Source organism: Narcine bancroftii, chromosome 5 (genome assembly GCF_036971445.1).
Source record: "Narcine bancroftii isolate sNarBan1 chromosome 5, sNarBan1.hap1, whole genome shotgun sequence".
Lineage (NCBI taxonomy): Eukaryota > Metazoa > Chordata > Chondrichthyes > Torpediniformes > Narcinidae > Narcine > Narcine bancroftii.
This window is the reverse complement of record NC_091473.1, coordinates 192,676,926-192,690,608: the sequence shown is the minus strand read 5'-3', so window position 1 is coordinate 192,690,608 and position 13,683 is coordinate 192,676,926. Positions and strand designations below refer to the sequence as shown.

General features: G+C 40.0%; 1 protein-coding gene across 6 annotated transcripts in view; it reads left to right on the top strand.

The window, feature by feature from the left end:
* The first annotated feature begins 57 nt into the window (after window positions 1-57).
* The window catches only part of LOC138764477 (perilipin-5-like), a 35,033-nt gene continuing 21,407 nt past the window's right edge, over window positions 58-13,683 (top strand). For 3 of the 6 annotated variants that reach the window (XM_069940452.1, XM_069940456.1, XM_069940457.1), the window contains exon 1: window positions 59-239. In XM_069940452.1, the coding sequence (XP_069796553.1) occupies window positions 237-239 (3 nt within the window). In that variant the 5' untranslated portion in view covers window positions 59-236. Of the gene's footprint in view, window positions 567-13,683 lie in introns of all 6 variants that reach the window. The other 3 variants (XM_069940455.1, XM_069940454.1, XM_069940453.1) reach the window with 2 other exon arrangements.

Genomic DNA, 13,683 nt, shown 5'->3' with positions numbered 1-13,683 from the left:
GACAGCTTGGCAAATCAGACGTGGCTGTTGTTGAGTGACAGGCGGCCTGCCGAATCAAACGTGGAGGATTGTGAGTGGCATGCGATTTGCCGAATCAGACGAGGTTGGTGGTGAGTGACGGGCGTGAGCGATATTTATATTGAGAGGCGGGCTCCTAGCATTGATTGGCAACAACGTGCTGAATATGATATGTCTGCTTGTGAGTGACAGGCTCCTTCCCGAATTAAACGTGGCTGATGGTGAGTACCGGGTGTGGCTTATAGACCGAGAGGCTCCCCGTGTTGAGTGCCAGGTGATTGGCAGACAGCCTGCCGAATCAGACGAGGCTATTGATGAGTGACAGGCAGCCTGCCGAGTCAAACCGAACCAGACGTGGCCGATGACGGGAAGGAGCTGCATTTCACCCAGAGGCGGGCTCACAGTGATGTGGCAGGTGATTGACAGGCGGTCTGTCGAATCCGACGTGGCTGCTGGTGAGCGACAGGCAGTCTGTCGAATCAGACGTGAATGACCATCTCTATTGCCGAGCAGGCTCTCAGTGAAGAACTACCGCCGAATCAGAGTGGGTGAGCAACTTGAGGGGGCGGCTCATATTAGTGTTACCATAGTGACTATGTGGTAATATTGGCCCAGTTTTTCTATTAGATGTGAAGGAGCGTGAGCAGGAAATTTTTCTTTAAACTTTGTCTCTCGATATATCTTTGTGTTTTATAGCTATTGCTTTTGTCAAGGCAACTTTTAAGTAATTAGAATCTAAAGGGCTATCTTTATACAATAAATGCTTTGTTTTTCACCTTATGAAAGTCTTGTGGTGAAACTGCAAAATGTTTATCTGTTCAGTTAATGAATTAAAACTACGTAAAGTAACAGCCACAGAGTTTGATTTTTATTGGATTAAAGATATCAAAATTTGGCAGATGATGCTTTGAAATTAGGATGTAGTAGAATAAGGAAAGTGTCGTCTACATTTTGATTTAAAGAAAAATTTAATAGTGAACTTTGGAAGAAAGACTTGTAAAATTTGTCTCAAAGAATTAGCAACTTCACTTAAAGCCAAGTGACATCCACGCTGTAACAATAGAATATTCCAAAAAGAGCCAAAAGCTTCATCCTTTTTTTTAAATTTTTTTATTTTTCACACCATAAACCACATTGACCAAGATACATACATTTTCCTTTTCAAATATATACAGTGTAATTTTCTCCCCCCACCTCCCTCCTCCCATCCCACCCTCCCTACCTCCCCCCCCATTCATTTAAAGTACTAAATCTAAGATACTTTTAAACCAGTCAAACAATGTTGTCATTCAATAAAAATAAACAAGAAATTCCGCTGAGTCAATTCTTTTTATTTCCTTCTCCTTTCGTTAATTTAGGTGGTAAATGTCCTCGGTAGGTTTTCTCTATTGTGTTTCATGTATGGCTCCCATATTTGTTCAAATATTTCAATATTATTTCTTAAACTATATGTTATTTTTTCTAATGGAATACATTTATTCATTTCTATATACCATTGTTGTATTCTCAAATTATCTTCCAATTTCCAGGTTGACATAATACATTTTTTTGCTACGGCTAGAGCTATCTTAACAAATCTTTTTTGTGCACCATCCAAATCAAGTCCAAATTCTTTGTTTTTTATGTTACTTAGGAGGAAGATCTCTGGGTTTTTTGGTATATTGCTTTTTGTGATTTTATTTAATACCTGGTTTAGATCTTCCCAAAATTTTTCCACTTTCTCACATGTCCAAATTGCATGAATTGTTGTTCCTGTTTCCTTTTTACAGCGAAAACATCTGTCTGATACTGTTGGGTCCCATTTATTTAACTTTTGAGGTGTAATGTATAGCCTGTGTATCCAGTTATATTGTATCATACGTAACCTCGTATTTATTGTATTTCTCATCGTCCCAGAGCATAACTTCTCCCATCTTTTCTTTTTTATCTTTATATTTAAATTTTGTTCCCATTTTTGTTTAGTTTTACCATTTGTTTCCTCATTCTCCTTTTCTTGCAGCTTAATATACATATTTGTTAAAATCTTTTGATTATCATTGTATCTATAATCACATATTCAAAGTTACTTCCCTCTGGTAACCTCAGACTGCTTCCTAATTTGTCCTTCAAGTAGGATCTCAATTGGTAATATGTCAGCACTGTATCTTGAGTTATATTATATTTATCGTTCATTTGTTCAAAGAATAATAATCTAATTCCTGAAAAACAATTTTCTATTCTTTTGATCCCTTTTTTCTCCCGTAACTGATTTTGCATCATTATTAGTTTTGGTAATTGGTAATTTGTTTTATTCCTTTCTACATGAATCTTCTTCCAAATATTGAGCAGATGATGTAATACTGGAGAACTCCTATGTTGTACCAATTTTTCATCCCATTTATATAATATGTGTTCAGGTATCTTTTCCCCTATTTTATCTAGTTCTAATCTCGTCCAATCTGGCTTTTCCTTTTTTGGTAAAAATCTGATAGGTATCTTAATTGTGCAGCTCTATAATAATTTTTAAAGTTTCGCAGTTGTAAGCCTCCTTGTTTATACCATTCTGTTAATTTATCTAGTGCTATCCTCAGTTTCCCCCCTTTCCATAAAAAGTTCCTTATTATTTTCTTTAACTCCTTGAAGAATTTCTCCGTCAAGTGTATTGGCAATGCCTGAAATAGGTATAATATCCTTGGGAAAATGTTCATTTTAATACAGTTTATCTTTCCTATTAGTGTTAGTGGTAAGTCTTTCCAATGCTCTAAGTCATTCTGTAATTTTTTCATTAGTTGATAATAATTGAGTTTATATAGATGGCCGAGGTTTTTATTTATTTGTATACCTAGGTATCGTATTGCTTGCATTTGCCATCTGAATGGTGATTCATACTTAAATTTTGAGAAATCCGCATTATTCATTGGCATTGCTTCACTTTTATTTGCGTTAATCTTGTAACCCGACACTTCTCCATATTCCTTCAATTTCTTATGTAATTCTTTTATTGATATTTCTGGTGCTGTTAAGTATACTATGACATCATCTGCAAATAAACTGATTTTATATTCCTTGTCTTTTATTTTTATCCCTTTTATTTTCTTTTCTGTTCTTATCAATTCTGCTAGTGGTTCTATAGCTAATGCAAACAATAAGGGTGATAGTGGGCATCCCTGCCTTGTTGATCTGCTTAAGTTAAATTGCTTTGATATATATCCATTTACTGTCACTTTCGCCAATGGCCCCTTATAGAATGCTTTAATCCAATTAATATACTTCTCTGGTAAACTGAATTTTTGTAATACTTTGAATAAATAATTCCAATCTACTCTGTCACGGGCCTTCTCTGCATCTAAAGCAACTGCTACTGTTGGAGCTTTATGCATGAATTAAAGTTAATAAATTTACAAATATTGTCTGTTGTTCGTCTTTTTTTAATAAATCCAGTTTGGTCTAGATTTACTATTTTAGGTACATAGTCAGCTAATCTGTTTGCTAATAGTTTAGCTATTATCTTATAATCTGTGTTAAGTAAAGATATTGGTCTATATGACGCTGGTGCGTGTGGATCTTTCCCTTGCTTTGGTATTACTGAAATTATTGCTGTTTTACATGATTCTGGTAAGCTTTGTGTTTTGTCAAACTAGTTGATTACTTCCAGGAGGGGAGGAATTAATAAATCTTTAAATGTTTTATAGAATTCTATTGGGATAATTTTGGTAGTTCAATTTTAGTTAAAATTTCATCTATTTTGCCTTCTTTCCCTTCGTTTTCAGTTTGGTATAATTGTTCATAGAATTCTCTAAAGTTTTCAGTAATCTCTGTTGGATTATATGTGATTTGTTTGTCTTTTTTCCTTGATGCCAATACCATTTTCTTAGCTTGTTCTGTCTTAAGCTGCCATGCTAGAATTTTGTGCGTTTTTCCCCCTAGTTCATAATATTTCTGTTTTGTCTTCATTATGTTCTTCTCCACCTTATATGTTTGTAGTGTTTCATATTTTATTTTTTTATCTGCCAATTCTCTTCTTTTAGTTGTATCTTCCTTCATTGCTAATTCTTTTTCTATATTTACTATTTCCCTTTCCAACTGCTCTGTTTCCCGATTCTAGTCCTTCTTCATCTTGGTTACATAACTTATTATTTGCCCTCTAATGAACGCTTTCATTGCATCCCATAGTATAAACTTATCTTTCACTGATTCCGTATTTATTTCAAAGTACATTTTAATTTGTCTTTCCATGAATTCTCTAAAATCCTGCCTTTTAAGTAGCATGGAGTTTAATCTCCATCTATACATTCTTGGAGGGATGTCCTCTAACTCTATTGTCAATATCAAGGGTGAATGGTCCGATAATATTCTAGCTTTATATTCTGTTTTTCTTACTCTATCTTGCATACGAGCGCATACCAGAAATAGGTCTATTCTTGAGTATGTTTTATGTCTACCCGAATAATATGAATATTCCTTTTCCTTTGGGTGTTGTTTCCTCCATATATCCAAAAGTTGCATTTCATGCATCGATTTAATTATAAATTTGGTTACTTTGTTCTTTCTGTTAATTTTTTTCCCAGTTTTATCCATATTTGAATCCAAATTAAGGTTGAAATCCCATCCTATTAATATGTTCCCTTGCGTATCTGCTATCTTCAAAAAAATATCTTGCATAAACTTTTGATCTTCTTCGTTAGGTGAATATACATTGAGTAGATTCCAAAACTCTGAATATATCTGACATTTTATCATTACATATCTCCCTGCTGGATCTATTATTTCCTCTTCTATTTTAATTGGTACATTTTTACTGATTAATATAGCTACTCCTCTTGCTTTTGAATTATACGACGCTGCTGTTACATGTCCTACCCAATCTCTCTTTAATTTCTTGTGCTCCAATTCCGTTAAATGTGTTTCTTGCACAAATGCTATATCAATTTTTTCTTTTTTCAGTAAATTTAGCAGTTTCTTCCTTTTGATTTGGTTATATATTCCGTTAATATTTAAAGTCATATAGTTCAACATAGCCATTTCATACTTTGTTTATCTTCCCTTTCCATTTCTCCATCATCACCTTTCTTTCTTATCCATTTCTGCTTTCTTGTTTTGAACACTTTATAAGACAACATTTCTAAAACATCAAACATTTTCCTTATTCTCCTATTTAAAACTTCTTTAACCCCATTCTCCCCTCCCCCTCCTGAGTTGCCCTTTATCCCTTGTCGGGCAATCACATCTCCCCTCTCCATTTGGATTTGCGAATTCACTCGCAAACGTCAACTGATTTTGCAGTGACCGTAACTCCTCCCCACCCAGCCCCCCCGGAAAAGATTTCAATTCCCTCCTTATTCCCTCTATTCCCTTTCATTCCCTTATTAATTCTTATCTATATTCTATATATTTTCCTCTAAATACGGATACATTCATGTATACACACATCTATATATATATTATATATATATATATATATATATATATATATATATACCCATATACACACACACACATATAGTTCATGGTCATTTTTACTCTCATTACATGTCTTCATCTCTCTGCTTGTTTTGTAGTTGTTCTGCAAATTTTCATACTTCCTCTGGATCCGAGAATAGTCTGTTTTGTTGCCCTGGAATAATTATTTTAAGTACCGCTGGGTACTTTAACATAAATTTAGATCCTTTTTTTCATAAGATCGTTTTTGCTGTATTGAACTCCTTCCTCTTCTTCAGGAGTTCAAAACTTATGTCTGGATAGAAAAAAAATTTTTGACCTTTGTATTCCAGTGGCTTTTTGTCTTCTCTTATTTTCTTCATTGCTTTCTCTAATATATTTTCTCTTGTTGTATATCTTAAGAATTTTACTAAAATGGATCTTGGTTTTTGCTGCGGTTGTGGTTTCGGGGCTAATGTTCTATGTGCCCTCTCTATTTCCATTTCTTCCTGTAATTCTGGTCTTCCTAAGACCCTGGGGATCCAATCTTTTATAAATTCTCTCATATTCCTGCCTTCTTCATCTTCCTTAAGGCCCACTATCTTTATATTATTTCTTCTATTATAGTTTTCCATTATATCTATCTTCTGAGCTAACAGCTCATGTGCCTCTTTAACTTTTTTATTAGATTCTTCTAATTTCTCTTTTAAGTCCTCTACTTCCATTTCTACAATTATTTCTCATTCTTCCATATTATCCACTCTTTTTCCTATCTCTGATATGACCATTTCCATTTTATTCATTTTTTCTTCTGCATTCTTAATTCTTTTTATCTCATTAAATTCTTGTAATTGCCATTCTTTCACTGATTCCATATATTCTTTAAAAAAAAATATATCCTTTCTCTTCTTCCTCCACTTCTTTCTGTTCTTCTTCTTCCTCTGGGTTGACCATCTGTTGTTTCCTTGTTTTCTTTTTACCCTCTTCTTTCTTGTTGTCGTTATTGTCTGTGTTCTGCTGTGCTGCAGGTGTCTCTCTCAGCTGTGGAGATCGACTCCGCAGCTGATCCCCCCTCCCGTCAGTGTGTTTTTTTTCATGCGCGGTTGCGCACTTTTACTCGGCTCCTCGAGCCATTTTTGTAGTCCCGAGCTCGGGACTTCTACTGACCTGTGGGAGCGGGCTTCTCTCTCCGCGGCGGGCCTCCTCGGACAGGTAAGGCCTTCACTTCTTCCAACGTTCTTTCTTCTTCTCTTCTTCCCGTTGTTTTCAACTTTTCTCTCTTCGCTGCCATTTTCTTCTCACCTTTATTTTTACTTTGTTTTAATTTTTACTCTTGTACCTTTGTGTTTTGTGCGTTTTTTTTTAACTTTTCCGGAGAGGGCTGGAATTCCCTGACCGGCCACTACTCCATCACGTGACTCCTCCCAAGCTTCATCCTTGAAAAAGATAAGCAAAAGCTCTGGTGGCAGAATCGACAGGAAGCCTAGAAAATGTTCCTGTAATCATAAATATTGAGATTTCTTTTTAAAAAGGGCTTCTGTGCAGAACCACAAAGACGATGAAGCCAGCAGCAACTCTCTCAAATCCATTTGCAGTTCCAGCAGAAGCTAGGTTGGCAGTGAAGAACCCAAGATGGATAAGAAGAAGTCTCGTTGTGCTAAAGACCTCAAGCAAACAGATCCTCTCAAAGAACTGGTTGATCGTGAGTTGAGCCGGCAAGGCGGACCTACAACACTTGGCAGGAGGTTGGAGCCAGTAGCCAAAGAAGAAATGGTTTCAACTGGCAAGCAAGACTCTGTCCAGGCTCTGCAGGCCTCATTCACTGGCTTAAAAGTTAGCAGAATTGGAACAGATGAATGTATGTTGTGAAGTCCCATTGGTGCTGTACCAAGCGAAATACAGAAGATAGAGACTCAATCAGTGTGTCTGAAAGTTCAGATGTGAATCCTGATGATAATATTTCCAAGGTTATGAGTGCAAAGATGTACTTTCAAAGAGAAAGTACATCTTCGTGTGCTCCAAGCATATCATCTATGAATGCTAAGGCGCAAGCAGACTTGGCTACTGTCCATGTACAACAACAGTGTTTGGAGAAAATATACGCTTTAGAAGATAAGGAAGCTGAAATGAAGAATCAGCAACTGAAGTTACAAATGGCTAGTGAAGAACAAAATAGATTATTGAATAGAGGAAAGAAAAGACTGGAGCTTGAGGAATAATGTGCTATGAATATGGCCAAAATGAAAGCATTAGCTCAAGCTTCTGCAAGGTTTGTCATTCAAAGTGACCTACCCAAAGGGCCGGTACCTAACCTTCCAAAAGAATTCAACCATGTGAGTTGATCGTACTCCAGAATCTAAATGTCTCTTCATGCTGCTGGAGAACCTGCTACAAGTCAAGGATCTCCACCAATGCCATCACTCACAACCCAAGGATTCCCACCATGGCCATCACTTACAAGTCAAGGTCCTACACCTATGGCACCAGTTCAAAATCTGTTTTCTCTAGTCACCCCATGACAACCAGTTGCAAGCCATGGGGATCAAGACAATATAATATCACTTATAGCAAAACAGAATGAAATCATTGCCAAGTTAATGCAGCAACAAGGTTTACCTGAGAAGGAAATTCCAGTTTTTAATGGAGATCCATTACAATATCTGACGTTCATGAAATCTTTTGAACATCATGTTGAAAGTAATACTAAAAACGCTGAAGATTGTCTTTATTACTTGGAACAGTACACTAGAGGACAGCCAAAGGAGTTAGTCAAAAGTTGCCAATATATGACTCCAGAACAAGGTTTTAAAAAGGGAAAAGAATTATTGCAACACCATTATGCCGATGAACATAAAATCACAAGGCCCCACATAGACAAAATTCTTTCTTGGTCAGCAATAAAGTCAGAGGACACAAAGGCTTTGCAAGCATATGCATGCTTCCTGAGAGGATGTTGTAACGCAAGAGCTGAATTTGCTTGCTAATTTGTCAATTATTATAAACAAATTGCCTTCTAAGCTGAAGGATTTAGGGAGAACCAAAGTTGCAGAGGTTAATATACTTCCCGGAAGGGACGACACTTTTGAGGATGTTGTACAATTTTTGGAATGGCATTTGCTATAGATCCAGTTGTGATTCAAAATTAAAGAATTCTGCTTTAATGCAAACCCCAAAGGCATTAAATAAGGAGAAAAGCTGCATCCAAATCATCAAATAAATATTTTTGCAGCTTCACTACTGCCCACTTGAAAACAGTTCTACACAAATGTTCAGGATGAACATTTCAGGATGAATTTGATCCAGTTTAGAAACACTACTACTTAAAATAAAACTATTTATTCTCACTTCTGATGAAAAGTTCCCAGATCCAAGTATGGAGATTAGCTGACATAATCCAACATTTAAAGACAGGGCTTTTCAGTTGTGAAGTCCCTTCCTTCCTATATTAAACAGAAAACCCCAACTCCTTTTTCTTCTTTGGCTTGGCTTCGTGGACGAAGATTAATGGAGGGGTAATGTCACGTCAGCTGCAGGCTCGTTTGTGGCTGACAAGTCCAATGTGGGACAGCAATCACGGTTGCAATGGTTGCAAGGGAAAATTGGTTGGTTGGGTGTTGGGTTTTTCCTCCTTTATTTTTTGTCAGTGAGGTGGGCTCTGCGGTCTTCTTCAAGGAGGTTGCTGCCCGCCGAACTGTGAGGCGTCAAGATGCACGGTTTGAGGCGATATCAGCCCACTGGCGGTGGTCAATGTGGTAGGCACCAAGAGATTTCTTTAGGCAGACCTTGTACCTTTTCTTTGGTGCACCTTGTCTCGTTGGCCAGTGGAGAGCTCGCCATATAACTTGATCTTGGGAGGCGATGATCCTCCATTCTGGAGACGTGACCTACCCAGCGCAGTTGGATCTTCAGCAGCGTGGATTCGATGCTGTCGGCTTCTGCCATCTCGAGTACTTCGATGTTGGTCATGAAGTCGCTCCAATTAATGTTGAGGATGGAGCGGAGACAACGCTGGTGGAAGCGTTCTAGGAGCCGTAGGTGATGCCGATAGAGGACCCATGGTTCGGAGCCGAATAGGAGTGTGGGTATGACAATGGCTCTGTATTCGCTAATCTTTGTGAGGTTTTTCAGATGGTTGTTTTTCCAGACTCTTTTGTGTAGTCTTCCAAAGGCGCTATTTACCTTGACGAGTCTGTTGTCTATCTTGTTGTCGATCCTTGCATCCGATGAAATGGTGCAGCCGAGATAGGTAAACTGGTTGACCGTTTTGAGTTTTGTGTGCCCGATGGAGATGTTGGGGGGCTGGTAGTCATGGTGGGGAGCTGGCTGATGGAGGACCTCAGTTTTCTTCAGGCTGACTTCCAGGCCAAACATTTTGGCAGTTTCCGCAAAACAGGATGTCAAGCGCTGAAGAGCTGGCTCTGAATGGGCAACTAAAGCGGCATCATCTGCAAAGAGTAGTTCATGGACAAGTTGCTATTGTGTCTTGGTGTGAGCTTGCAGGCGCCTTAGATTGAAGAGACTGCCATCCGTGCAGTACCGGATGTAAACAGCGTCTTCATTGTTGAGGTCTTTCATGGCTTGTTTCAGCATCATGCTGAAGAAGATTGAAAAGAGGGTTGGTGCGAGAACGCAGCCTTGCTTCACGCCATTGTTAATGGAGAAGGGTTCAGAGAGCTCATTGCTGTATCTGACCCGACCTTGTTGGTTTTCATGCAGTTGGATAACCATGTTGAGGAACTTTGGGGGGCATCCGAGGCACTCTAGTATTTGCCAAAGCCCTTTCCTACTCACGGTGTCGAAGGCTTTGGTGAGGTCAACAAAGGTGATGTAGAGTCCTTTGTTTTGTTCTCTGCACTTTTCTTGGAGCTGTCTGAGGGCAAAGACCATGTCAGTAGTTTCTCTGTTTGTGCAAAAGCCGCACTGTGATTCTGGGAGAACATTTTCGGTGACACTAGGTATTATTCTATTTAAGAGAATCCTACTGAAGATTTTGCCTGCAATGGAGAGCAGCGTGATTCCCCTGTAGTTTGAGCAGTCTGATTTCTCGCCTTTGTTTTTGAACAGGGTGATAATGATGGCATCACGAAGGTCCTGAGGCAGCTTGCCTTGGTCCCAGCAGAGCTTGAAAAACTCATGCAGTTTGGCATGCAGAGTTTTGCCGCCAGCCTTCCAGACCTCTGGGGGGATTCCATCCATACCTACTGCTTTGCCACTTTTCAGTTGTTCAATTGCCTTATATGTCTCTTCCCGGGTGAGGACCTCATCCAGCTCTAGCCTTAAGAGCTATTGAGGGAGCTGGAGCAGGGCGGATTCTTGGACTGAGCGGTTGGCACTGAAAAGAGATTGGAAGTGTTCTGACCATCGGTTGAGGATGGAGATCTTGTTGCTGAGGAGGACTTTGCCGTCTGAGCTGCGCAGCGGGCTTTGGACTTGGGGTGAGGGGCCGTACACAGGCTTTAGAGCCTCGTAAAAACCCCTTAAGTCGCCAATGTCCGCGCTGAGCTGGGTTCGTTTGGCGAGGCTAGTCCACCACTCATTTTGGATCTCTGAGTTTGCGTTGAAGATGGCTGCATGTGCGACGGAAGGCTCGTTTCTTCTCTGGACAGGATGGATTTGCAAGGTGAGCCTGGTGGGCAGCTCGCTTCTTTGCCAGCAGCTCCTGGATTTCCTGGTTGTTTTCGTCGAACCAGTCCTTGTTTTTCCTGGAGGAGAAGCCCAGTACCTCTTCAGTGGATTGCAGTATGGCAGTCTTCAGCTGATCCCAGAGGGTTTCAGGGGATGAGTCCGTGAGGCGGATTGCATCCTCGAGCTTTGCTTTGAGGTTTGCCTGGAAGTTTCCTCTCACTTCGTCTGACTGCAAGTTTCCAACATTGAACCTCTTTCTGGGGGCTTTACTGTTCCTGGACTTTGGCTTGAGGTGAAGGTTGAGCTTGCAGCGAACCAGCCAGTGGTCAGTGTGGCATTCCGCGCTGGGCATGACCCTGGTGTGGAGCACATCTCGTTTGTCTCTTTCTCGCACCAGGTCGTAGCCAAGGAGGTGCCAGTGTTTGGATCGGGGATGCATCCAGGTAGTCTTCAGGCTGTCCCTCTGCTGAAAAAGGGTGTTTGTAATGACAAGCCGCTGTTCTGCACAGAACTCCAACAGGAGGCGCCTGTTGTCGTTGCACTTGCTGACACCATGCTTGCCCAGGATTTCTGGCCAGGTTTATGAGTCTTTGCCGACGTGAGCGTTGAAGTCGCGAAGGATGACAACCAAATACATTATTAAAACGGAGTTAACAAAACAGAAATAGGAATGAATTTTTTAAAAATGCATTTTTACTTTATGCGACGTAAAACAAAAACAGGAATTTCCCAGTAGAAGGTCACCAAGAGCCAAAGAAATGTAGGTTTCAGGAACACAACTAACTGCAGATTGAGAATCCCCTTCAAAGGAAAATTGCAAGTACTGGTGAAGGAGGGGATGGAAATAACCTGCCAATGTGAAGACACATAGCTTGGCTCGGTCAGCTTCTTAAACTGAAGTCAAAATAATAAAACAAAACAGGCTTTGCAAGGAATTCCCTTTGTACATTTCTTTATTCCTTTTTGTTTGCAAATATGCTGCCTGTTATACTCTAGAAGGCCTGGCCACGTTGACGGAATGAACTACAATGTTACCTTGATTCAAAACAAAATCCGGGTTTGCATTTTTCTTCATAAAAATGCAAAAAGGAATTATAACCTCTTAGGAAACGTCATGCAGCTTAGCGACGGACTACGGGGAAGAGGGCAAGCTATGAAAACCTATCTAACGCTTTTCCAATACAACAGCTGAGAAAATCTTAAGTCTTAATGTTCAAAGGGGAGTTAAATCCACCACGGTGCATTTAATAAATTGGCTTACAAACAGAATCAGATCTACCTACCCCAGGAATATACTACTAATTCTGATTTTTTTTTTAAATTCAAATGGGGAGGGGGAAATATCCAAGGCCACATTAATTTATTGAAAATATAAAATAAAACCAGGTACGCTTCAAGTAGTGGGAGGAAACCCAAGCCCCCAGAGGACATCCATGCAGACACGGGGAGAGCGTACAAACTCCTTGCAGACAGCACCGGTTTTGAACGCGGGCGCTGTAATGGCGTTGTGCTCAAACGTGGACTGTAAATGGTGCTAAATGTTTCAGTAAAGTCACCCTCCCCCCAGCCTTTCGTTCTCTATTCTCCGCAGATCCAGCTGATCAACAGGCTTCTGCCCTCTGGGTAGCAGAACCCCATGATGTCCATGTCATTGCAGTTGTGTGCTGCCCTGTGTAAACACAACAGAACCCACAGTATTCCCTTGCATCCTGCTAATTTTATCCCCTGCATCTCAAATGCATCGTGACAGGAGTCATGGAAAGGGGTCAATGCTCCTTTTGTTCTGGAAGTTGCTTTTTTTCTTCCAAAAATCCCCAGCATATCCAATGGATGAGCTCCGCAATGCTTATTTAGACCTCGTCGAATTGAAGGATATCCGAAGGAGATGTTTTTTTTCTCTCCTCCCTCAGTCCTCGACTGGTGGTCTGAAGAAGGGGCGCTCTGGACCAGTTTGAGAGACAGTGGGCCGGGCTTCTCGGGAAGTGGGTCTGTTGGTGACAATCCTGCTCCAAACTCCAGACCAGCTTCCCCTCCCACCTGTGGCTGCATCTCTCTGGAACAGCACACTCCGCACCGCACTTCAAATCCCCAGTGGTAAGACTGTGAAGGTCAGTGACCAGAGGAGTACTGCGGGGATCTCTGCTCTTTGTAATTTTTTTTAAGTAAATGACCTAGATTAGCTGTTTTCATACTTCTTCTTTCCACCTTAGGCAATCCCTATGCAATAGATGCTCTGTGATGAGTAAGGGATTGCTTAAGGTGGTGTGTGGGTGGAAAGAAAAATTTTGAAAACCACTGTTTTAATCGTACCTAATTGACTCATTATGTGCACGGTTTCAAAACTCCAATTTTTTTCAAGCAAAATATTTCTGTAACAATTGGGTCTAGAGCAGTGATTTTTAACCTTCCCACTCACACCCCACTCTTACTCATCACAGAGCACTATTGGGATAGGGATTACTTAAGGTGGCATGTGAGTGGAAAGAAAAAGGTTTGAAAACCATTTTTAAACAAATGGAAGGAGGGGTCAGTAAGTTTGCAGATGATGTGAAGGCTGGAGGAGTTCTGGATAGTGCTGGATGTCGTAGGCTACAAAAGGATGCAGAGTTAAGTGGCAGATGGAATTCAATCCAAATAAGTGTG